Below are 25,092 nucleotides of genomic sequence, written 5' to 3'. Positions count from 1 at the left end.
TGAGGTAATGGAGATCCTGGAACTGAAAATTGGTCGACGAAAATGATTCAGAGATCTAAAGCCAGTGCGATACGCGGTCGCATGTATTCAACAAGTTGTCAAAACATTTTTCCCCCCCAACAAACCAGCCAATAACACCAAACGAAAGCAAATGATTGCATCACGCCTTGATATTCGACGTCAATGCTTTAAAAAAAAAAAAAATTAGGTTGGGTGAATAACTCATTTAAGCCCACGCAATTACATCCTGATGTAGGCGGAAAGCGCTTCGGAACAATAAAAAATTTTAACGAAATAAAAATAAGAAAAAAAAAATGTCCCCCCTTTCTACTCTTCTTAGAGTATGTGCTAGATTCTTTTAACGATTCAACCATTGAGCCCAACTATTCTGAATTTGTGCCAACTTTCCGCTAGTTTGCCTCATTTCGTTGAGCGCATCGCTGACAGATAGCCCTGAGTGTAGCATGGTCGATGTTTGATTAATAGGACTACTTGCCAACCAAATATTGCCGCCATTAGAGGCCGAGGCCGTCTTCGTCACCAGAGAATCCATGAAGTTGAATCCGGTTTCTGAAGCGTCCGGGTTGAGATTTTGATATTTAAACGAATAATTGGCGACATCTTTTGACGCGCGCGCTCCTGCCAATGATTCAGGATGCAGCCACTTACGATAATCTTCCTCGGACGAAACAGATGGGAGTTCAGGAATCTTATTGGAAGTAGATTTGGTCATGGAAGCAAGGGAGTCGGGATGAAGCCAAATGGTGTAGTCATCATTAGAAAAGAGTGACAATTGTGGGATACTGTTGTTTGCCAAAGACGTCGTCGGCGGAGTAGCAGGGTGAAGCCACACGCGATAATCATTTCCTTTATTTTCTTGCTTTTCTTTCTCATTGCGGTTCTTCTGAGATAGGTCGTGACAGTTGATTTCGCATACGCACGCATCATACGAACCACAAACTGAATTGGCACGACAAGCCTATGGAGGAGAAAAAAAAATGATTTACGTCGATTAAAGTTAAAAGAATAATGAGTCTTACCTTTGAGATTGGAATGTCTCTAATATTTTCTTTCGATTCTGATACCAGCCAGCGTTGTTTTTCGGCTTTTAAGCAGGCATTGAAATTATCAGCCAAGTTTTCAATCTCAAAATCACCCAACACTTTCTGGCAGGCACCAACCCCTTCACCGTGCTTATAATAATAATAATAATAATGATATTTGCGCATTTCTAAATTGCAGAGTACTACTTACTTCATTGCTGAATTTGAGGCACATATTTGCAATCGATACTATTTCAATGCTATCGGAGTCTTTGCTGTTTAAAGAAGCGGTATCCGAGAGCATAACCAACTCGGGGGAGGAATCAGAAACACCGTCCATTGGTTCAGGAGCAGTTTCCGATTGAAGGCAGCCCAACCAAGTCTGAACGTCACACGGTTTATAGCTGTCCGTACCCTACACACAAAACCGAGAGATTAGGCTACTGTTTCCTTCGAATTAATATGTCTGACGTATACAATTACTTTTCGATATGGTCCATAACCAGAGTCTGGTTTCTCTTCTTGTTGTGTTGGACGAGACAGCCAATATGAATAATCTTTGGGTAGCTTGGGAAACTTGATGTCAATTATATTTGAATGTAATGGTTTATTCAGAACTTGGTGTTCTTCTTCAAAATATTCTTCAACCCTTTAAAGAATAACAAACTATTATTATAAAATTAAATCTCATGTATTGGTTAGAAGGCTATTATACCTGCTAGGAAGACAACTAGATTGCTCTGAATTGGGAAGTAGGAGGACTCCATCCATATCTACATTTCCAAAATTTGCAATAGCCTCATTCAAAGGAGCTTCATTTAAAGTCCAGTTTAGTGGGATAGATGTAGCCCATTTTTTCATCCTAAGAAAAAATCAGTTGTGTTTAATGAGGCTGAATAAAATAACTAAAGAATGTATACTTACTCCTCAAATTCCCTGCTATCGATCGTCAAATCACAGCTATACTTTTGCAATTGCTCTGACCACTTTCGAGACGTCTCTAATGCTCCGAGAACGCGGTAACAGTATGCTAATTGTTTCTGAAGTAGTTCACCTCTGGAGCGAAAGATTACATCCACCTGCCTAAGAAGTTGAGTTTCACGGTTGTGAAGGTGAGATAGCTGCCTTCCAAACGTTTGAGATATTTCAGTTTTGGCTTGTTGGGATTCATCATTCAGTCGTTGGATTCTTCCAAGTACACCAGAAAGAGCACTTTCTATGTGTTCAAGTGCTTTAGCTAGTTCTACAGTTTCAGACTTTCCTTGGTGATAACTTGATTGGGTCATTTTAAGTATGTGGGCTTTGCTTCCTTGATTCCTCAGACAATAGACAAAAGATGCCTTTCAATCACCTAAAAATGAAACCAACACATGCAAACAAATGAAATGTTATCACATAACCTTTTAAAAAATTCTAATGACTAGATTTAAGGTAATACATAATGGCATGAGTTATGTAACAATCATCACGGATCTCGAAACGAATCAAAACAATCCATACATTAAAACTAGGTCGACTTCTCTTTACGTCTTTAGTGTTTTGTGCATGGTTTTGTGTTTCAATAACAGATTGTAATTCATAGGACTAGTCAACAAAATACGGTAGATAACTATAAAACTGGAAATGTACTTACGGAATTGATTAAGGAATGACCGCAATTTATAATCTAGAAATACTAGAAATATTATCTATTAAATTGTTTTTGGTTGCAGTCACGTACTACTTGCACGTACTCCCCTTTTGACAGACGACTGAGACACCTGCTGACAATATTGTTAACTAGAATAAAAAGTCGTGGCAAAAAGGCGGCAACCTCTGGCAATTTGACTAGGTCTTTACTTTAAAAACAGGAATTCGTACTTGTTTTAATCTCAAAAGGAGTGCGTCATTACGGCACCTAGTTGCATTATTTTTAAATGCTTACTAAAAAAATGCAAGTTTAATGGTGCAGATTATACCTGGCATAAAAGTGTTAGAAGTATTCAATTAAATGTTCTATCAATGCGCCGTGGCTGCTTGGAGAGGTTCCCAAAGGACTTTTTTTTCTGTTAAAAGCTGTTCAGCCTCAGAGGGGTATTATGGCAGAAAACGGTGATTCGATTGAATGAACACCAACACCAACAACAGGGGAATAACTTCAGTCCTGTCACGGTCTCGGGTTCGTCATCTAATCGCCGCTCCGCTTCGACACCTTTTTTTTTCACCCTTCGTAACGGTTTAAGTTCTTTTCTTCTCTCTTTAGAATTGCGTTGATGTAAAAGCAAGTGGCCACCTTTTTTTTTTTTAGAAAAATAAACGCCTCCCTCCCAACGTCACCACCTCCTTTAAAACATCCCGGAGTGTTACCGGTTGCACCGAAAGAAGTCGACTGTTCGCTGGGTGGAATAGACAATCTTCCACCAACGATTGTGTATGTTCTGTACACAGCTCAGCGATTCTTTATAGATTTACTAATTCTTCTTTTGGTGGGAGGCTTATTCAAATCATGTATTTAGCTTATGTGACTATGTGACATTTTTATTATACGGAACACAAATGGCCGTCACGGTGCCGGATAGAAATTTTTCAGTTTGTTGGTTTTTCTCAATTCTAATCTCGTCACTTGATTTCCACCTTTCTCTCCTTCCTTGTTTGTCACAACGAACACATGTTTTCTCTCTAACTTTTCCCTGATACATCAAGCTGTATCAACTCACGCAATCTGTCACATTTAACTGAAATCTCCTTTTTCCCAATTTATGTACAAATTCGATCCTGTTTTAATAATTCATTGATATCCTCGTTCACATGTAGATTGAGGACGCCGCGTCGACCCTGGGCAGGAGGAATCATAAATCAATCCCCTATTTGTTTCGTCTTCTTGCCACAAATGATGATGCTGATATGGGCTCTCTTCACGGTTAGCAACGTTTTCTATTGGCTTTCGATGACCTAACCTCGATCCGCTTTGATTTCTTCTTTTTTATTGAGCCTCCTTTTATGTTGCCAGCGTTTTTTTACGGCCGTTTATTACCTGGATGTAGAGCACATCTGAAAAATAATCTCGACTGTGTCGTGCGTTTCTGTATAACTTGGTGAATAATTTCATTCACAATTACCGTTAGACGATCCGTCTACCAGGGAGACAATCTGTCCGTGAGCGGGTCACGAGATGCTGAGCAACTCTCTTTGCCGCGAGACAAACAATCGGTCATCTCACTTTTGACACATTCTCTTCCCTATAAAGTCAGAAAAAATAATATTATCGCCTGTCGACGAGTTGTGCTTGTCGCTATTTATAATCACCAGTTCAATGTATTTTTAGAATATTGGCCATTTTTTGTCCGAATTTGTCCTTTTTTTTTTTGTTAATTTCATTTAATTTGCTGTTTTGACCGACTGAACCCAAAACATTGGCCTCAAACGTTGGGGTTTTTACAGCGTTTTCTGAATTTTGACTGAACTTTTCTGCCCCAAAAATAACCGCGAGACAATCGACGAGAATAAACAACGGTGAAACAAACGAATGTAACACACGAAAAGCTTCTTTTATAGTTATTAAAACGATGCCATTTTTTTGTGGGGGTCGGCATAATAATAAGGAGACGACGTTTTGGTTGAGAGGGACAACAATTGCATTACGAGCTTTTACAGCAAACATAACTCACGCAACAGACACAACTGTTGAAATGGCAGCATACATAAAGTGAAGAAGGGGGGCGTTCCATCGGTGCGGTTATTGTCGTTGGGTGGTGTGTCGTGTCTGAGTGGCTCTCGTCATTTTCTAGAAATATACGGAAAGGAAATACGGACATGTCACAACGAAAAGACGTATATCTTTTTCTTTCACGCCAGCAGACACGCAGCCGCTTGTAGCGTGACGCAAAGAGCCAAGAAATAAGCGCAACAATGGTGCGTGAGTGTCGACTACAATATCCATTTTTTTTTACTTGTTTACATCATCCGTGATGCCCAGCAAGAGTCCAACATGTATAAGAATTTTTGCTTTTATATATTATAAGAGGGAATTGTTATACTGCTGAAGCGAATTAACATCAAATAGAAATTGTTATTTTAATAGCCCGGGAAAAACCAAATGTGCTGCGCGCGCCTTCTAGGCTATTTCGTAGAGAGGTGCAGCAGGGGATGATGATTTCGACGCTGGCGATGGCGGATGTGGCGGCCAGTAACACTGGCGGCGTCCAGTTGATGTCTGGATCCAACAGGAATGCCTTTTCCGGCTACGGCCCGCCGACGTTAACGGATAATGAAAAGACATGGGACACGACGTCCTAGCGATCGAGGTCGGACAAGGTGTGAAATCGCACAATTCGCCTGTCGAAACAAACAAACAACGAAATATAAAAAAATCCCACAATTCATAAATCTACCGATAATAAAAAAGTTATTTTCGAAAAATAATTAAATTTGCCCTATATTTAAAATAAAAGAAAGAAAGGGCCGAACAGAAAGGATGTCAGATGTTTCATTTCACGTACCTGGTGGCTCATTAATTCTTGTTTTTTTCTTATGCGGTTTCTGTGGACATTGAACGAAACGACCGCACTTAATTCGCCGTTAAAAAATTGAGAAAACCCCTCGTCACGAAATTGCGCATCGAACCGCGGCAACAGACCGCATATCAGACATTAGCCGAAGTCAATTTGATTTATGCAATCGGCACTTGTGTCTTTCGCACACACCCAAAACTTGCGCCGCCGATCATTGGCGGCGCTGTGAAACACTTTTCCACCAAGTTTTCCCACACGCAATCAGCGCCTCGAGGAAAGAATATAAATATGTGTTTCACCAGCAACTCGGCTCTTCCACCTAACTATTACGTATTACATGTATACCATTGTATACAAGCAGGAGCTACTGTTTGCCGCCTTGATTAACGATAAGTGCCTTTTACTATCCCAGCCCCCCTAGTTATTAAAGGAACTAACCTTCCGAGGGAAATAAAGACGTTAAAAAATTCACGCCTGCTCTTTATTTTTAACATTCCCACCGGAGAACGTTATAATGCAGGTAGCAGCTATTTCTCTTATCGTCTGGCGAATTAATATTTCAGTTTTTACATAATAATTCCTGGGAAATCTATATTATAAATGTCCTTATTTTCATTGCTCGACGAGGGGGGACAAACTATTTCAATGTTCAGATCGTCAAATCATTTGTTCTTAAATCGAATTAAAACATTACTTTATCGACATTTTACAGGATGGAGTTCAAAATTCCTTCAATATCGAACCGTTAACATTTATATTCCTTTACTTGACTAGTATTAACCGCTGTTATGTATTGTTGTGACTTGTGAGAGAAAAAGAATCATCGGAAATGGCCAATGAATGGACTTTTTCCTCGGCACAAGAAAATCCCGTTGATTGTGTCGAACCCCCTCCCGGCAGTCAGCGCACAGTTGCTGCCTACCGAACAGTTTCAACTCGACGAATTTTTGTTTCACACTTTTCATTGTTCATCCTCTCAACGATTTTTTTGTTTTTTTTTTCTTTTTCCGCTTTGTAAATCGACCAGATATAGATAAGAAGATAAGAAGAGTTATTTTCTATAAACACAATAAAACCGCGAGACCTTGGAAATTAGGCGGACAGAAGCAGGTGAAGTATCCGGGAGCGGCGTGAGAGTTGTCGACGCAGCGGCCGCCGTTTTTGCACGGATTGGAAGCGCAGTAAGTGCCCATTAGTCCCGCAGCTCCTCTGCTGCTGGCGCCGATTGTTTTGTTGGCCCGGGTCACGTCACCCTGGAAACGTACCACCGGAGTGATGAAAGCTGCTGCTGTATAATACACATATAATCGTCGCATAGACTCGAACGGACGCGCGGTTCACAACACGCACACACAGAGAATCAATCCGACAAACTGTTGGTTCGTCTAAAAATAACAGCTGCTAATTACTAACGTTAAAATACTCACGTTGAAGTTGACGGAACCATTTGGTTGGTGGTGGAGACTGTGATGACGATTGTGGCGGATCTTGACGTGATTGTTGTTGTTCGATTGGCGTCGATGCTCGCAGCGGGAGCCCGTGAAGCCTAGCGGGCATGTACAGTTCAACAAGTCACGTCCTAGATTGCCTTTGACTTGTCGGTTGACGTGACACGTGCCACCATTGAGACAATACAAAGTGGGACAGTACGGCGTCTCGCAGTGAATACCTTTTTCAAATCATATACAATGGGAAAAAGTTATTTCTTTCATCTCTCTAATCGTCACGACGACGATTGTCAACGCAGGTTATATCCATGATCGACTTCAATGCTGCGGAATATAATGACCAAGTAATATACCTTTGGTTCCGACTCGGCACGAACATTTGAAACTGCTGACGATCCGGTTATTATCGGCGTAGCGCGTCGACCGGAAACAAGTGCCTCCGGCCAGACAAGGATTAGGAGAACACGGATCTTCGTCGTCGTCGACGATGCCCGCCGTGTCGTTGATTGCTGGCGATGTGAAAGAATTTCGGGAAACGGCCGAGCGTCCGGTTGCCAGCTGCTGGTACGGCTGCTGATGTGAAACCGGATGCTGGTGATGTCTCCGATTTTTGTACTTGCTGCTGCTGGTGAATTTATCATTGTGATTGGGGCTCGTTTGACTGTGAGCGGCTGCAATTTTGCCCAGTTTCCCGGAAGCAGAAGAAGAAAGTTGCCGAGTCTGGATGGTGCTGGACGATGACTTGCGGTTTGGCAGCTTTGTCAGGGCCACAATGGATGCGTGATCGGGCCGACTGGGTCGACACCGAGAGTTGTAATGCTCAGATGACTTGACGGTTACAGACGGGCGATTCGGACACGGCCGGCATTCCGTCTGTCCAGCTCGATCTTGATAGGTTCGCTCTGGACACAACTGGCAGACGCTTTTCTGCTGGAAAGTGTTTGGTGGACATTTTTCTTTTTATCGATCAAAGATGAGAGAGGGAAAGTTAGTCGATTGGTGTATTTTATTATTTTTTTTTTAACTGATTACGGCAGTTGTTGGTGGATGCGTTGACAACGTAACCCGGCAGAGGGCAAATCAAATCGAGTTTGGCCAGCTGAAAAGTCTTGTCGAGTAGGTCACCGCCGGCCGTTTCCAATTTCTTCCGGAAATCCAAATTCGTTTGAATCAAAACTTCCGTTTCAGCCTTTTCATTGAATCAAATAGAAACATGACGTAACCGAATCTATCAAAGCAATCAGCATCAGTTAAAAGAAAATCCTTTATATTTTACTTTGATCTTTTCGATCAGCATTTCGCCTTCGGGAACTTCTGAGCCTTCGTAAAAGTAATCGTCGTAACTGAACGGTTGATAACTGGCCGCCACGGTCCATGCTAAATTGAGCACGGCGCCAGAACTGCGATCCGATCGAATTCACGAAAAAAAAAGAGAAGATGAGAATTACACACCGAATCAAATGCCGCGTCTCTGCTGCCACGGGCGTATGTAGCCTATACCAGCCGACCTTTTGTTATTTGAGATTTCACGATGGCATTGGGCCGTCAATAGACTACAATTGGCAGTCTGACAAGGCTCGGCATTGCTCTGAAGTAGACCCGTCTTGGCCGTCTCCATGATCCGCTCAACAACGGCTCTATCATCGCACCAGGAAGTTGGATAGGAACTCGTTGGCAGCAAACGTCCGAGCTGGAACCGGAATTCGGCAAACATCACGGTCCTGCCCGAAGTGGGATCAACTATAATAATACATTACGAAAGTAAAAAAAGAACTTTAAAAGTTACGAAAGAGAATCGATAAAATTCTGTCAGAGTTTGTTATTTTACGATGAATTTGGATGTCGTAGTTGCAGTTGAATTTGGCGTCCGTCTCGTTGTTTTTCGCCACGCAAAGCCGTTTGAAGACGGTGGGACTGATGCTGGACCCGTTGGTGGCCGCCTGGATGACATTAAGATCGCACGTGACGTAAACGGCGCTGTTGACGGCCGGAGTCTGGAATTTCGGCAATGGAAGTTGGACTGGGTCGAAATCCGGCACGGTCAAATTCAATCCGGAGCACTGGCTCGGGTCCAATGGAACGGGCGATTCAAACTCTATATATTCCAGCACATCCGGACATCGTTTGAATACATTAAACTGAGTCGACATTTTGACTTCCTCGGTCGGGAGAGCCAAAAGGAAGAAGATGAATCGAAATTCAAAACTTTTTTGGGAAATCATTTAAGTCTCTTACTGATGCACTTGGGTGGTCGACTGGTTCCAGGGTCGCTGTAGCAGTCCCAGTCTTGGTGGACGAGATGGCGGTCAGTTTTGGGCGTGACGTATCCTTCGTCGCACGTGTAACGGCAGGTCGTGATACTGACGTCATCGCCGACCGAAGAACAAGCGACCCGGCCGTGTTCGGGCGACGGAGGCGGCCGACACAATCTCACCGGTTCACGACTCTCCTCCTCTGCTGACCCGTTTCAGATCATCAAACATATAGTAGTATGGCCAGAGCATCAGACAATCATCAGATTTGTTTTCGTTTTTTCCCAGAAGAAAGCAACAACCCAAAAAACTTGGACGGTGCACGGTGGTGCGAACGAAACTCTTTCGTGTTTTTATATTACCTGCAGCCAATGACGAGGGCATAACTTGTAGGGTGTAGCGACAGTAAGCGTGATGTCTCGGGGCTAAAGATCTGTCAGTGATGTTGTTGTCACTGTCCAACTGATAGGCCACCTTGACAACCACCCGATGCGTTCCCTGATCCAGCACGGTCCCCGGCTGCGGACCCAGGACCACCTGCGTTCTCATCTTTCCTTTTTGATACCTTTTTTTTTTGCAAATATAAAAAAGAAAAATGCAACATCGTAAATTATTCCGGCCTCTCCATTTTTACCTCCTCCGTATCTTTCCGCTTTTGGTCGGAATTTTCTCTCCCCCCCCCCCCCACAAAAAAAAGTGATGTGATCATCATCACTTTTGATATTCTCCAGCCCATTTTATTACAATATGTACTGGCCTTGTTTTATGGAAATCGACTAGACACATATTTTCTGTGGCATAGACGCGGAGGTGATCAATCAAAGTTTTGTGTATATTATGCCCAGCATGTATATACTTGTTGGAATAGAGGCAGGGGCGGACGACGGGTTCGGGCATGCGGACGGCGCCGTCGTGTTGTTGGGCGTCCACGCCGTTGTACGCCACGTCGGCGTCGTCGTATCTATCGGGAGAAATCAGCATCGAACTTCCTGGGCAGATGAAACACGGCCGACTGTTGTGCTGCCTCCGACCGTGCCGTTTGAGGTTGTTGTTGTTGTTGTTGTTGTTGTTGGCTGCCCAATGCTGGCCGGTCGTCTGTCTGTCGCTCGCCGTTCTTGCAGCATCACCCTGCTGGCAAACTGTGAAACGGCCAGAACATGGACGACGACGCATCAAGATTAAATCATTTTGTGCTATAGACTTAACAGCCCGAAAAGGCGGCCAGACTAAAAGACGAGAGATGAGAAGAAGAAGAAGAAGAAAAAAAGAATAAAACCAATTTGGGAAGTGCGGTCACCGCCCCATAAAAGGGATAATGAGCAATGGATTGCGATGAGTATTGTACGGTGTATGTGTGTAGAGAAATAGCTAACGCCTTTTTCACTTCTTATATAGTATTCGTCCAGCTCTTTTTTCTTTTTCTCTCTGCTGTTGTTGGGACCCGCGTCCGGGCGTTAGCACAAACACGCGAGAACCGTGTTCCATTGTTTTTCCTTCCAGCATTTGGGAGTGAAAACTAATTTTGTGTCTCATTCGGTTCTTTTCAGACTGAGAAACTAAAACAAAGAAAAAAAACAGAAAATCTGTTTCTTTTCGAATAGGAAATAAGGAATAACGCTCATTCGATTATATATATAAGGTTCCCCCCCCCTTCCAGCGTGATTTTTTCTTTTTTGTTTAACAGCTTCACGAAGGTCGACGAATCGACTTGATTGAAGCCTATATAGGGAATCTCTTATAAAATGTCAAACATCACCCGTCCAAGTTCTTTTTTATTTGGCGGTCGCTGTGTGTGTGTGTGTGTGTGTGTGTAACACACGAAAAAGAAGAAGAACAAACTGGAATTGCTTTGGCGTTTGCCAAGGTCCGTGCCAGGTGACACGTCATCCGGATGAGGAGCAGCGGCGGTGGCGGCTGTCAGACGCTCGTTGGAAAAGTCCAATTTCGTCTTTTTTTTTTCTTTTTTTCCTTTTTGGAGAAAATTGCCACAAAAATATTTACAAGAAGAAGAAGAAGAAAAAAAAAAAGTCGTCTGACAAATACGTTTCTTCGGCTGCAGACATGTGGAGGATAATATCTACCAGACGCTGACATATGCTGTGCGCTATATCTCGGACTTTTTCACTTTCGCGATGTGCCACACCACCCCACGCACGCACTCTATATACCACTCTTCGCTATATAAAAAATCACGCAACACGCCATTGACCAAGGAGCAGCAGCAGCAGCATCAGACACTCAATCTTTATCTTTTTGGCTTTTTTTGGCTGGCACATAGAGTTAAAACTACTACCATTTTTCCCTTTTTTTTTCTTTTTTCTCTCTCTCCTTCTCTTATTTTATTATTATTATTATAAAGCGCCGAGATAAGAGCGCATTAAACACACAGAAACAGCAGATGCTTGACGACGAGATTATTTATCACGCAGCAGTGGCGCGTTGTTGTTCTGTTTTCTTATAGACGGAGGAGGAACAAATTTGAGCAGTTTTTTTTTTTCAGAAATTTTTCGGTTTGAATTTCTGAGGGTTTAGCGTGTCAAGTGTTGGGCGTAGTCTTATTCAATCTCAAATTAAAGAATTAAAAAACAAAAAAAAAGAGTTGAAATAAAGCCTTCTAGTCACAACATTCACGTTTTATAGCCCAACCCAATTCCAAAGAGCAAAAGTAAAACCACGGAGCCATAAAAGTATTAAAAATAGATCTTCCAAAAGCTACTGTCTGTCTATACTTTTCATCGTTAAATAATGGCAATAAAAATTTGAAAAAAAAATGTGTGTTGCAACTCAAACAAGAAAGACTTACCCAAAAAGATGACGATGGGTAACGATAATAACAGCAGTTGAAAGCGGATGAGCCTGCTGGTGCTACAGGTCGACGACGACATTATCTACGATTTTTTTTTAAAATACGCTCGACTTAAATAATTATCACACACTTTTTTAATATCTTGGTTTTTCTTTGGCTGCTGATCCTGGCGGAATTTTCCCGTTAGATCCAATGATAAATATATAATAGCGAAAAAAAAAAATTTTGTTTATGAGCGTCACGCCATACAAACAACGTCCGTCCGGCGTGAACCTGCCGGCGCGACTGTAGTGAACCAAAGACTGCCCGTCGTGCCGAAAACACGTCCGCGACTCTCTGCTCGGCACTGTACTATACGTATATATGTATATTATAAACGCAGCAGACTCTTTAAACTCTCTCTCTATACACCCATAGAGAGAGAGAGAAGCGAGTGGAATGACTAGTCGGAAAACAAACAAAAACAAACAATAAATGAATAATACAAGTATAGAGAGAAACACTCGACAAAATAAAACAAGGGATGATCGACACGAAGCGAGGGTAACGATCCTGAATTTGGTACGAGCGTACTATATATCATACGATTTCTTCCCTCATATTGTTAGGTGTAATACTACCTTCGATCGTGTTACCAAATAACAAATAAAAGTGGAATATGCGGGCGGCGGCAGAAAGCCAAATTGGGTTGTCGACGTGTATTGGATCCAACTTGATATCAGGACTTTTATTATATATATGCGCTATATAATATTGAACCCGTCTTTTTTTTTGGGTTGGTTTTTCCCCCCCTTCAGAGTACAAATCAGATTATTCCGATTCTCGGTGTTTCAGCTTTCAACTGTGTGTGATATCGATCCTGAGAATGTCTTCTCTTTGCTATATACTACAGCATGAATGTGTAACTGTAGAATTGGCTGGAGTTTTCTCTCTTCAAGATTTGATGGGCTGATCTCAATCAGATCGCTCCTTTTTTAATAGACAGGATGTCATGACAAGGGGAGGAAAAGGAGGAGCAGAATCAAACACACACACAGAAAAAAAGTCTCCGAGTCAGTGACTCAAAGAAGAATATGAGAAGGCCAAGAGAGAGAGAAAAAATAAAAGTAGTATTTGGGCAGTGCCCCATGCACGTCCTTCGAATATCGTCCCTCCATACTGGGACTCTGATGGATGGCTCGGGGGATCTTGTGGGGGGGGCAAGCGGCGGAAGAGTTGGAGTGCGGAGGAGGTTGCTGGCTAGCTAGCTGCGTGACGGCACTTGGTATATATTTGTTTTGTTTTTGTGTCCTGTCTCATAAAAATAAAAGACGGAGAAAAATCAAGCGCCAATAAATCAACGTAAGGAAAGGGGAAAAACGTATTTTTTCTCTACCCCCCACCCAACACCGTGCTGGTGGTTCTCCTGGAACTGTTGTATGTGTGAACGTGGTAGGAAAAGATACGATCTGCTGAAAAGATGATGACTTACTACTACTACGCTCTAACCTCCTCTATAGCTGGAAAAGGCTTTTTGAAACTTAAAAAAAATTTCCATCGCGGGCACGCTCGGCCCGTGTGTGCTGGCGTGCGCTGATTTATTCTCGGGACTCCCGCCGCCACCACCTTTTTCTTTTTTCTTCACCCCAAAACCAACAAAAATATTGAAAGTTTTGAAAACGTGAGCTCCGCGCACGAACTGATTGAGAAGACCATCCATCTCCGGCAGTGTAACCATTTCTAGAAGGAGGTTAAACGTTTACACTTCAACTATTGTGTGTGATCTTTTATTGCATGAAATGTACAGTTTTCGTGGGAGATGTAGATTCAATGGATGCTCCATACGGCTCAGATCGTTTTCCCCCCAGTTTTGAATAGAAAAGAGCGTGAGTTTCTTAAATTTTATTGACTTGGCCAGGACCCCCAAGGTGTTACACGATTCACAAAATGTTGGGCGCGAAGAAAGTAGGGCATATGCCGAAATGCGAAACCCATAATAACAATAGTCATGCTGCTCAAAGAGGTAAGAAGGGGATTTGACAGGTGACGTGAGGGAACCAAGTGGCATAAACATCCGTTTCTCATCTAGCCGACGTCAGGGTAAATCGACGTTCGCCCATAAGATCCAATTTCCTCTGATGGCTAGCAGACCTTCTATTTTACACGGGTCGGCTTTTATTTTCCCCCCGATATCGTGATAGGCCGGCGTTAGCCGCGTTACGTATGTGAGCCGACATCAGTAGCCGCGGATATAAACGCTTTTCCTTTAGACAGTCTCGAGAGGTGTGACTTTGAGGGGCACATGTGGTATTACTCAAAATAATTGCTTTCTTCTCATAAAAATGTGAAGAATTGCTATCCTTAATAAAAGCGGCACCCAAGACGGAATAATGTGTTAGTGTTGTCTATATCCGTAATTAATGCCATCTATGAGTCGCGTGTAAAACTCGGATGAGGGACCGAATGGCGGCAAATTACTCATGTTATTGTTTGTCCTGATTTGTAACCTGAATTTGTAACCTGACATTCAAGAATTACTATTACTCACAATTATTGGCTACAATACGTTTACGAAGAAAAATGCAAATCATCATCCAATCGTGAGTTTTTAATAAATCGCAAATGCATTCTGTGCTTTCTTAATTTTTTTAAAATGGTGTCAATGGGACAGTTGTATCTACTCTTTGGATATCTGTGTAAGATTTAAGTTGTTCAATTCAAACACACGCAAAATCTAGAATTTTTTTCAAATGTTTGATTCACCAGAATATTGAATTAAAGCATCGATGTGTTTTACAACTTTTAAACCAAGCCTGGCTCTATCCTCTATGATCTTGAATTGCTTGAATCGTTTAGTGTACCTAATAATTAAGCCCTTTTTGTTACATATTTTTTGCACTGGTTGTTATTTGACTATTAAGAACAGGAAACATCAATGAATATCTAATGATAGAGTTCCAAGGTGACCTTGAGACCAAGTCAGAAGAGGCCCTGGGAAGCAAATTAATTGGTGATTTGCATTTTAATCATGAGGTAAGATTGAGACAACATTTCACAAGTACTATTTGATAATATACATTTTTGATTGAACAGGGACACCCCATCATGATTATTGGGCACCACATTCTCCATGGAAAAGTTCAAGATCTTGATAAACCCTTAGTAGTCATTACGAAAGAAAACGACAATGTTCCAGATGAGAATAACGTCACATATGGTGTCACAGCCGTTATCAAGAAAAAGATGATATTTAAAACTCGACCCAAACCGATAGTTGGCGAAATGATAAAGAAATTGTGATAATTTTGTATGTATTTACTACCTCCATATGTCATACACCAATCCTATATGGGTAATCTTTACAGTTTTGTTTATTGTTTACAAGCCGGGTTGAATTTTAAATCCTGGGCCTGGAGGAGGTTCCGTAAGAGATGTAAGTCCATCACGAGGCTCAGCGGCGAAACGTCCATTCCTGGAAAACACCAAGCTCATTTTATTTTCAAAATTCAAAACTTAAATGAAGGCAGAGAAATATACCTAGGACCAGCTTTAGGTTCGCGTCCAGCTTTCAAGTCATCAATGATTTCTTCTGTATCCTTCTCAGTCAGATCCTCCTGTAAGGATAAGTTCATTTCAACAATGAAAAGCAAGACAACTTTACACGAGAAATAATTACAAAAAAGTTATCGTTGATCTGCATCATGGGTGCATTGACACATGCTCCGAGACATTCGACTTCCAATAGTGAGAATTCCCCGTTGGGTGTGGTCTCCCCGTTGTTGAGGTTAAGTTTCTTTTTCAAACAGTTCATAATTTTTTCAGAGCCATTAAGCCAGCAAGGTGTTGTTGTGCAGACTTGAACAAAGTGTTTTCCAATTGGGTTTCTTTAGAGAAAAAAATATATAAATAAATAAAAAAAAAATATTAAACTAATAAAAATGAACCTATTAAACATGGTGTAAAAGGTAGCCACTTCATAAACTCTCATTTTCGGCATACTAAGCATATCTGCAACAGCATGCATTGCTGAAATTGGGAGCCATCCTCCAGCTTGGCGTTGGGCTAAGTCCAGAAGAGGAATAACTGCAGCACGCTTGTGTCCCTCAGGATAAATATTTATGATGGCATTGGCTCTCTGCATATGTTGAGTATATAAGTTAAATGTTTTACCACAAAAAATCCTGATCAAACTTACCTCAACATTTTCTTTTGTAAATGCAAATGGGACATCAGGATTGTTTTTGGGGGTGTCCCGGTGAACAAACAAACTATCACTGAGAGAAGCAGAGGATACAGTGAAACTCCTAACCTGTGAGCTCTAAATTAAAACAAAAAAATATTGCATAACAGAATTGGTCCTGCTTATACCAGAAATTGGACATGCATGATTTTGATATTCTTATTGATACCCATACAGCATAATATACTAACCAGTGCTCTTCCAATTTTATTTGCTGTAGAAGAAATCATTTCTTTTATAGTCAACCAACAATTTGGTTGTTTTTAAAGAATATAGAATTTGATCACAAAACGACAAAAATCCTAGCAGACCGATGGGCAATCGCCTGCAGTACTAGAAAAAGGAAAAAAAGCGGCTGTTAAGGCTTCAAAAGTTGGAGTAAAAAATGCCGCTGCACATTTTGCTTGATTGAAAATACTTTTAAATCGATATGGCGATAATCGAATTTGAGAAGAAGAGACTTAGTCTTAAATGTAGAAAAAAGGTTGTTTTTATTGAAATTATCAATCTAAAAACAAAAGGAATGGATTAAAAGCGTTACACCTTTTACAATTACTTGTATTATTGGCTTATTTTAATCCTACTTTGTGCCGAGAACCTTTTTCTTAGACATTTCATAATTTATAATTAAATTTTATAACTACTAGCGATTTTCTCATAATAACAGGAAAAAATGAACGACAAAAAAGTAGGTTAATTACCGAGTTACCGTACCGTCAGTCCGTCACCAGCCAACAATTTACCCTGAGGTTACATCTACAAATTTTGAAATCTGGCACACTAGCACCAAATACCAAACTAATCAACGCAGAGTCAACAATTCGTTCGACAGCATTTTCGTTTTTCAATCAAGTTGGAGTCGTTACAATCATAGTCGAAGAAAGCTACGGGCTTTGGATTTTTTCCCCCGTTGTGTTTTACAAAAATGCTTAATCAAGTTGCTGTAGAGGCTATTTATTCAGCCACGTATTTAGAAAACTACCTTGATAGTGTCGAGAATTTACCAAACGACTTACAACGACACATTTCAAGAATGAGACAGCTGGACGTCGACTTCCAAGGTAGGTCTACAATTTTACTAAATTTTGTTTGTTTTCTTAAAGTTACTAACACTGGTTTCATTTTAGCCATTTTAAGAGATATTGAGCACTACAGTGATGTAATACAAAGAGGTCCAGAGGCACAAGAAAGCCAACTAGATTCAGGAGATGAAAAACCAAGTGGATCTGGTTTAACAGCCTCTTCTGGTGGGAATGCAGGACACTGGAGGAAACGGCTCTTGCAAAAAGTACAATCTGCCCTGATTTCTTCCTTGGAAATAGGAGATGAAAAACTTCAGTTGGTGCAAACAGTGCAGGATGTAATTGAAAATAAATCAAGACAACTGGAAACAGATTGCAAAGCCTTAGGTTCCACTTCATTAAAAAAAAAGAGTTGAGTGACAAGTGCCTAATGTTTTTAATTTCTACAGAGTTTAGCAAAGATAGAGAATCAGTTGAATGCGCAAAGGATAATACTACCAATGCAAGAGAGACCAGTTCTGCAACTGGAGGCAATTCAGGCAACACAGGAGAAAGAACCAAAAGAGCAAGAAGAGCTCGGCCAGATGTAAGTCTAACAAGTAGTAATTTATATTTTGCATTTATTTTATATGTTTGACTATTTTAGGATCGCGATTCTCCAGTACCCACCACTCCCGTCAGTGTTGGGGTTTCTCAAAGAAAAACTTCGAATGTCGCTAATTCGACTGCCGCATCATGTAAGAATTTATTCTTTATATATATACTTGCAGAAAAGTAATATATCTTTATCCAAATTTATTTTTAGCTGTTGCTAAAAAGAAGAAACGTCGATCTGGACGAGGCAATGAACGAGAAAAAGAAAGAAGCGCTTCACCCCAGGAAATGCCCATTGATCCGGACGAGCCAACTTACTGTCTTTGTGATCAGGTAAGGATTATTATCGAAGTTTATGTTGAAAAGATCTTATGTTTATCTTTTTTCTTTTGAAAAGGTTTCCTTTGGTGAGATGATTGGCTGCGACAACGACTTGTGCCCTATTGAGTGGTTCCATTTCTCTTGTGTTCAACTTACAACAAAACCAAAAGGCAAATGGTATTGTCCACGTTGTCGAGGTGACAGACCTACTGTTATGAAGCCGAAAGCTCAATTTCTTAAGGAGCTTGAACGATATAACAAAGAAAAAGAGGAAAAGGCTTAAAAATGTATTTTTCTTGTGTCCCTTTCCCTTCAACATCTTGTCACAGATAAAGACCAAGTGGTCTTTATCTGTGATCTCGTTTTCTTTCTCATCACTTGTGTATGTATAAAAGAAAAAACAACTGCCTCCTCATTATTTGTAGGTTGAATAAAAAAATTTTTACAATTGGTCTTCCTAAATAACATCAATACAGCAAGTTATATTTTAATGATTGTGAACCCTAGCCTAAAGTTCTGTTTGATTTTTTAACATTTAAAAATTTATATTGAATTCAAAATTGTATAGAGAAAATTATTTAATATACATCTGGCAACGTGTGTTGGAGCAGATGAATTTCGAGGCAAGAAAGAAGTGAAGTGCAGTAAGTTTTCAGAGAAGGGTGGATTTTTGCGTCGTTTGATATTTATTATGAAAATTCTTGTTAAAAAAATTGTTTCGAATACTTTGTCGAAACTTCAGTGATTAGAACTTGAGAAGGAAGATAAATTAGAGCACTTTCATGGTTTGCAAAATGGTGCCAGGCGATAACACTCCTGCTGTCAACGACTCGGTAAGAATGAATTTGCCCCAATCAGCCATTTGTCGCGTGAAATGATCACACATGACGCAGTTAATTACCCCAAAATGAAAAATCTAATTAAAAGAGGGTAGAATTCAACAATATTTCTAAGCATTTTAATTTACAATTTGATTGTCAATTGGGTTGTACTAGGCCTACTTTCTTTTTTCAAATCAAGCAACAAAAACTCTTTAGTTAACAACTATTGACAGGATAAACTTGAAAATTATATTTGGGGTTAAAAATTGCATTATAAAACTAAAGTTTGAACTGAGAATGAAATCCCTGAAGTATTTCAAAAAGATTGTTATGGTAGGTTTTTCAGTAAAGAAGATCTTCAGACGGGGAAAGTTTGTCATCAAGTGTGCCTATCATAAGAATATTTAGAGGCCGTATGATGTGTGCTATTTCAGCAGAACTAAGTCTTCATCCTGTTTTAGTCTCTAGTGCCAAGAAAAAGCCAACTTCCAACACACTTCTTGTGTTATTAATAGACTCCCCTTCAGCCTGAATATTGAAAAAAAAAAATAGTTCCAGCAGTAGACACTTTCTTCTTCAGACTGGACTGTGGGCTGGACTGTCGTCCTGTCTCGCTAGCTATGTGTGTGTGTTTTTTGTTTTTACGTTGTGCGTGAAAATTCTTATCTTTCAATTTTTGGCTAATGTGTACATTTTCTCCGTTTGAACATGTCCCCTTTTACAGGCCAACATGATTCTTAGTAGTAATCTAAGTGCGGGTTCCCATAGTGGTCAAGAAGGAGAGATTCGAATGGCTTTGATAGTTGTCCAGGATATGACGACGGCCACTCTACAAGTTGGTCATGTAAGCCTTTCATTGGCTTCTACTGTGCTAGTCAGAATGCTAGTGCAGCAGGTCGCCACCTCGGCCAATTACGTGAACGGCACGTTCCTGTTGCATCTACAGCCTGCCAATCCCGACTCCAGTGCTGTAAGTATACCAGCGTATAGTCGAATTTCCATTCAAATTTCAGTTGGATTTTTTAAATTTTTTAGGTGCTCTTAAACGAACGTCTTGACGAAACCCTCGAGTCTGTCGGTTTTGTGTGTGACGACGGCCACACTAGAAACAACCTTATAATCGCCGATGCAGGTTCTGAGCCCCCTAAAAGGGACTCACCCGTCAAACCAGAATTGGGGACACTCTGTTCAAAACGAATCACAGCAGTACCAGACACAAAATCGTCAAATACAGTTTATTCTAAACGAATCACAGATAGTTCTCCAGACGGTGATAGAACACCGTCGGATAAGATTTGCGAAATGAATCCTCGAAGAGGTATTACAAATGTTTATTTGATATTTGACGTTTTTTAAAAGATTTATTATTATCAGGATTCGTAGGATTGGTGAATCAAGCGATGACGTGTTATCTCAATAGTTTAATTCAGACGTTGTATATGACACCAGAGTTTCGCAATGCAATGTACCGTTGGCATTTCGACGGTACGGAAGACGAGCAAGCCAAATCAATCCCTTTTCAGTTGCAAAGCCTCTTTCTTATGCTTCAAACGACGGACAAATCATCGATTGGGACTACAAATTTGACTCGTAGTTTCGGTTGGGACTCCAGTGAAGCTTGGCAACAACATGACATTCAGGAGCTCTGTCGAGTCATGTTTGATGCACTCGAGCACAAATTCAAAAATACAGAGCAATCAGACTTAATCTCCCGACTGTATGAAGGGAAAATGATGGACTATGTTCGTTGCTTAGAATGCCGAACGGAAAAAGCTCGCGAAGACACTTTCCTCGGTATATTGGCATTTGAAATGCGGATAAACAGAATTATATTTTGAATAACTATTATTTTCTTTAGATATCCCTCTCCCAGTTCGTCCTTTTGGGTCTCAAACGGCATATGCCTCAATTGAAGAGGCCCTGAAGGCATTCGTCGCACCGGAAACACTGGACGGCAATAACCAGTATTGGTGCGAAAAATGTGGGAAAAAGTGTGACGCCCACAAGGGTCTCAAGTTTTCCCGTTTTCCGTACTTGCTGACTTTACATCTCAAGCGATTTGACTTTGATTATACGACTTTACATCGTATCAAATTAAATGACAAAGTCACCTTCCCAGAACAGCTCCACTTAGATTCGCTGCTCGTCGACGACCGAAATAGTGATCCAAACTCTTCAAACAAAGATTCGCAAGATACCGCGATTGAAGATTCCATGTCTGAAGCTAGCGGGTCGTCACGCGCCAATTCGAGTAACGGAATCGAATCTCAGGTTCGTTTATTTACCCCATTTTATTAAATAACAGATAATACTAATAAAATTGCTATTTTTGTTGCAGGATGATGACGAAGGCATTGATGTAAGGGCAGAAAATTGTACTTCAAGTACGTCTAATGCGTCAGGTGCTAGTGGTAGCGATCATAATCGCAAAAACCGCGGACAAGGTCAATACAGCTACGAGTTATTTTCCATCATGATCCATTCTGGTAGTGCTTCCGGTGGCCACTATTACGCTTATATTAAAGATTTTCTCACATGTGAATGGTAAGACATAAACCATGTAAAAAAGTGTTATGCCCTTTTTTTAACCGTCTTTGTATAAATTTTTTAATATAATAATTAGGCACTGTTTCAACGACCAGACTGTATCGAATATTACCATTGATGATATTCGGAAGACGTATGGAGGTGGCCCTTCCCGAAGCGCCGGATACTTTACCAGTGCCTATACTTCAAGTACCAACGCCTACATGCTTATGTACAGACGGGTAAGACTTTTAAACATTACAGATCTCATTTTTTTGCGAACTAATAACATTTTTCGTCTGTGTAGATTGATAAAGAACGTAATGCAAATTTCATGTCTCCGAGTGAATTTCCCGATCACCTTCAGCAATTACTGCGACGTATGCAAGAAGAAGAAGAGAGCCAGCGAGCTGTAGAAGAGCAAGAAAGGAATACGTGCCGCATCCAGTTGTACTGTCATCATCCAAAACGCGGTCGCGTTGATTTACCTTTCAAACTTCACAAAGAAGTGACTCTACGTCAGGCCGTTTCAATGGCATATGAGCAAATTGGCGATCTATCCGATATTGGTGTGCCACTCAGCCGGTGTCGGCTAGTCAAGTATAACGAGGTTTACGACAGTGTAGAATGTAGCTGGGATCACCGAATGGACGAAACTGTCAATGATATATTTGACGGTGTCAAATCTTCCTACAAGTTTGACTTGCTCTTGGAAATTATTCCTGAAGGCCAAACTTTCCAAGTTTATGCTCCCGGCAGTCTGAATGCCAAGATTTTTATGGTGGATGTGGATGCAAGAGAGCTTCACTTACCTGTGTCCATTCGTATGCCTTTCAGTAGCTCTGTCCAAGATCTGAAGCTCAGCATGAAATGTAAGTTTATACTGCACCACCTTACTTGTTTTTACTGTTTCTTAGCATAACTGGAAACTTTTTTGTTTTCAGCTACGATGAACATTGCCGAGGATCCAGATCATATCCACCTGGTCACCATACGTTACTCAAATGAGCTACATAGATTGACCCAAAAAGACCGTAGTTTAAGGAGCGAAGGCTTCCAGAGGGCAGAAAAAGTCTACGCCACCGTGTTTGCCTCCAGTGATGAAAACGAATTCCTATCGTTGTGCAAACCACGCCTGTATGATCTGATTGACCAATATGAAAATGCCCTAACTGTACGCATGACACTACCCAAAGCCGATAAAGAAACGTTGGAACGTCTTGGTATCGATATTGCCATTCCCACAATCCCGACCCTTTCGGCAACTGCTGCTGCCACTGCCAGAACAACTTCTCCGATGGAGTCGTACAGTCCCGAAGATGCAGCCTCGGACGACTCCCTATCCCATTTAGAACGCGAACGAGCCTTGTCGGAAGGCGAAGAAGAAGAAGAAGAAAATCGCCGCCGTCGCCTTGGAGACATTGAAGACTTTGCTGCCATTTCTGCGACTTTTCAAGAATGCTATTCAGAAGGAGAAGAGCTTCCTCAGAGACTTCCTAATTCTACCTCGTCTGCCTCAGCCAGTGAGGACAGTAGTTTGAGCTTGACGGACAGTGATCGTACACTCTTGGGTGATCCGCCTTTAGCTGAAGAAACCGACTGCGATGTTGAAATGGGTCTAGCCACTCGCAGAAGAAATGCTTTGGTTCAAGTCGAGCCGGAATCTATCGATACAATACCGGAACTGGAGACCGTGAAATTTTTTTTTAAGGTTTGTAATGTGGAAACAAAAAATTTTTTATTAGTCCTCGTTTTATAAATAGCATTTTTCCCTTTATAGGTGATGTCAATCAGTGAAGATGCGGATGAAAAATGCTGCACGGCCATGGTCGACAAGCGGATCCCGTTGGCAAATTTCAAATCAGAACTAGAGGTGCTTCTAAATGTTCCTGCAGAGTTTCTTTTAGTTTATAAAAAAACCCCAACAACGGCGTCTACCTTTGGAACAACGGAAAGGGAGTGGGCTCAACAAAATGAAACCCTTGAAACCCTTGGAGACGACCCACAAATATCTGTTCGCCTTGGTCGAGCCCTGAGACCGGGTGAAGTGCGTGGCAAAATTTTTCAGCTGAAAATCAATGACACCCAAGAACGTACACAGTTACTGTTTGAATGGGTGCTTTCAACTGGTGTTCAAATCGGTAAAATGAAACGAGACATTTTGGCCGAAATGAAGAGTCGTCATGGCATTGAAATCCCTCCTGAAAAGTAAAGTATTCTCACAGTTTATTTTCTTACCAAATATTAATAAATCCCTTTCTTTGAATGATTCAGATGTATCTTGCGCAAGAAACACTGGCGTACACCGTCTACCGTCTATGGAGACGAAGAAGAAGTATTGGACACGGAATTACTCTACATTTTCAAAAATTGGGAAATGTTTTTACAATTGTTGGATGTTAACAACCCCCTCGAACTTTCGTCAAATTATCGAGGAGCTGAAACGGTCATTTTCACTCGTCGGTGGCGACCGAGCACATTTACACTGGAGCCTTTTGTCGACACGCCTCTTGCCGAATTTAATCGTATTGTGCTAGGCCGCAAATTGTCAGAGGTGAGTGGTTTGAAACCTGAACAGATCGAGATAGCCAAGGCACCCGGAACTTTTCCTTGCGAGGGCTCCCTTCTTGGAATCCACGATGATATTACATGGGTCCCCTTGCTGACGACCGGTTCGGATGACGACGGCTCCTTCAAATACCCTTGCAGCGTGCAGACGGACGGTGATGTAGTCTATTGGCGCGAGAAAGGCGAGCCGCTCAAGAAGCTAACGGAACAGGAACGTAGAGAGATTCTTAGCCGAGAGAACACTGATTCAACCGCTTCCGGAACTTCCTATTCAACCGTTTCCGCTTCACCTCGCAAAGAACGCCCGCTCAGAATCTTTATAGACTCGCCCAAATCTAGCAGCGTGAAAGAAACGATTGAACCAGATTTGGATTGATCCTACAAAGCTATATATATATATAAATATAATATATATATAAAGTATATACCTCTCGATGATAATTCTATTCAGATGGAGCGTTGAAATTGATGCAATCTTGAGCAACTTTAACGGCAACTGATCAGGCATGTGCTGAAAAGCAATTTTCCTTTCTTAACCTCTTCCCCTGCTCTATTTCGCTTCGCTCTCATCAAACAAAAAACTTTCTTCTCAAACAATCAGCCTTACGTGGAAAAGTAATAATAAACCAAATTATTTGTCACGAGAAATTTTGTCTATTTTGTTTTCGTTTTATAATACTGACTGATAATCATACAGAGACAAAAACTAAACTTGGGTGAACAACTCCATATAACATATCTATTTTAACAAGCTACATTTGTCGAAATTTCGCATATAATTTTTGTCCTGAACCACTAAACGTAAAAGTCAAAAGTAGAGATTCTTTTCCCCTTGATCCTGATTTTTTGATTTGTTGATCGTCAGGATAAATTTTTAGATGATGCAATCATGTGGATTACATCATTTCTGAACATACAACCAATCGACGAGATCACAAGAATTACCATAGGCTAATGGAGTAATGGGCTCATTAATGGGGAA

At 41.0% G+C, this 25,092-nt stretch overlaps 6 protein-coding genes across 8 annotated transcripts; 3 read left to right on the top strand and 3 right to left on the bottom strand.

The window, feature by feature from the left end:
* Positions 1-56: 56 nt before the first annotated feature.
* Positions 57-2,828, bottom strand: LOC124328246. The gene is made up of 7 exons (XM_046786955.1): positions 2,677-2,828; positions 1,968-2,394; positions 1,759-1,905; positions 1,527-1,692; positions 1,255-1,458; positions 1,041-1,193; positions 57-979 (listed from the first exon to the last, which is right to left on the bottom strand). The coding sequence occupies exons 2-7, from the start codon at positions 2,327-2,329 to the stop codon at positions 359-361; spliced, it is 1,653 nt and encodes a 550-aa protein (XP_046642911.1). The 5' UTR covers positions 2,330-2,394; positions 2,677-2,828; the 3' UTR covers positions 57-358.
* A 1,721-nt stretch (positions 2,829-4,549) lies between these two features.
* Positions 4,550-12,345, bottom strand: LOC124328244. Of its 3 annotated transcripts, none has more exons than XM_046786948.1 (12): positions 12,037-12,345; positions 10,090-10,372; positions 9,596-9,798; positions 9,217-9,438; positions 8,810-9,076; positions 8,490-8,721; positions 8,258-8,381; positions 8,014-8,170; positions 7,335-7,937; positions 6,961-7,202; positions 6,618-6,786; positions 4,550-5,357 (listed from the first exon to the last, which is right to left on the bottom strand). In XM_046786948.1, exons 1-12 carry the CDS (start codon positions 12,116-12,118, stop codon positions 5,137-5,139), a joined length of 2,805 nt encoding a protein of 934 aa, XP_046642904.1. In that variant the 5' UTR covers positions 12,119-12,345; the 3' UTR covers positions 4,550-5,136. The 3 variants fall into 3 exon arrangements, with proteins under 3 accessions (XP_046642904.1, XP_046642905.1, XP_046642906.1); XM_046786949.1 differs by having other exon boundaries at positions 9,217-9,435; XM_046786950.1 differs by lacking the exon at positions 4,550-5,357 and having other exon boundaries at positions 6,731-6,821.
* Positions 12,346-14,462: 2,117 nt separating this feature from the next.
* Positions 14,463-15,374, top strand: LOC124328249 (chromosome transmission fidelity protein 8 homolog). The gene is made up of 3 exons (XM_046786958.1): positions 14,463-14,618; positions 14,940-15,051; positions 15,112-15,374. Exons 1-3 carry the CDS (start codon positions 14,599-14,601, stop codon positions 15,316-15,318), a joined length of 339 nt encoding a protein of 112 aa, XP_046642914.1. The 5' UTR covers positions 14,463-14,598; the 3' UTR covers positions 15,319-15,374.
* LOC124328248 (NADH dehydrogenase [ubiquinone] flavoprotein 2, mitochondrial-like) lies at positions 15,313-16,591 on the bottom strand. Its single transcript, XM_046786957.1, has 6 exons — positions 16,450-16,591; positions 16,214-16,336; positions 15,963-16,153; positions 15,695-15,902; positions 15,556-15,632; positions 15,313-15,490 (listed from the first exon to the last, which is right to left on the bottom strand). Exons 1-6 carry the CDS (start codon positions 16,486-16,488, stop codon positions 15,397-15,399), a joined length of 732 nt encoding a protein of 243 aa, XP_046642913.1. The 5' UTR covers positions 16,489-16,591; the 3' UTR covers positions 15,313-15,396.
* A 434-nt stretch (positions 16,592-17,025) lies between these two features.
* LOC124328247 (inhibitor of growth protein 1-like) lies at positions 17,026-18,686 on the top strand. The gene is made up of 6 exons (XM_046786956.1): positions 17,026-17,319; positions 17,386-17,667; positions 17,730-17,866; positions 17,927-18,017; positions 18,086-18,207; positions 18,272-18,686. The coding sequence occupies exons 1-6, from the start codon at positions 17,184-17,186 to the stop codon at positions 18,476-18,478; spliced, it is 975 nt and encodes a 324-aa protein (XP_046642912.1). The 5' UTR covers positions 17,026-17,183; the 3' UTR covers positions 18,479-18,686.
* A 118-nt stretch (positions 18,687-18,804) lies between these two features.
* Positions 18,805-24,758, top strand: LOC124328241 (ubiquitin carboxyl-terminal hydrolase 47-like). Its single transcript, XM_046786946.1, has 11 exons — positions 18,805-19,028; positions 19,741-19,986; positions 20,052-20,334; positions 20,391-20,810; positions 20,875-21,287; positions 21,355-21,560; positions 21,640-21,784; positions 21,850-22,414; positions 22,487-23,253; positions 23,323-23,750; positions 23,817-24,758. The coding sequence occupies exons 1-11, from the start codon at positions 18,978-18,980 to the stop codon at positions 24,484-24,486; spliced, it is 4,194 nt and encodes a 1,397-aa protein (XP_046642902.1). The 5' UTR covers positions 18,805-18,977; the 3' UTR covers positions 24,487-24,758.
* The last annotated feature ends 334 nt before the right edge of the window (positions 24,759-25,092 follow it).

This window comes from Daphnia pulicaria, chromosome 3 (assembly GCF_021234035.1).
Source record: "Daphnia pulicaria isolate SC F1-1A chromosome 3, SC_F0-13Bv2, whole genome shotgun sequence".
Lineage (NCBI taxonomy): Eukaryota > Metazoa > Arthropoda > Branchiopoda > Diplostraca > Daphniidae > Daphnia > Daphnia pulicaria.
This window is presented reverse-complemented; position numbering and strand designations above follow the sequence as displayed.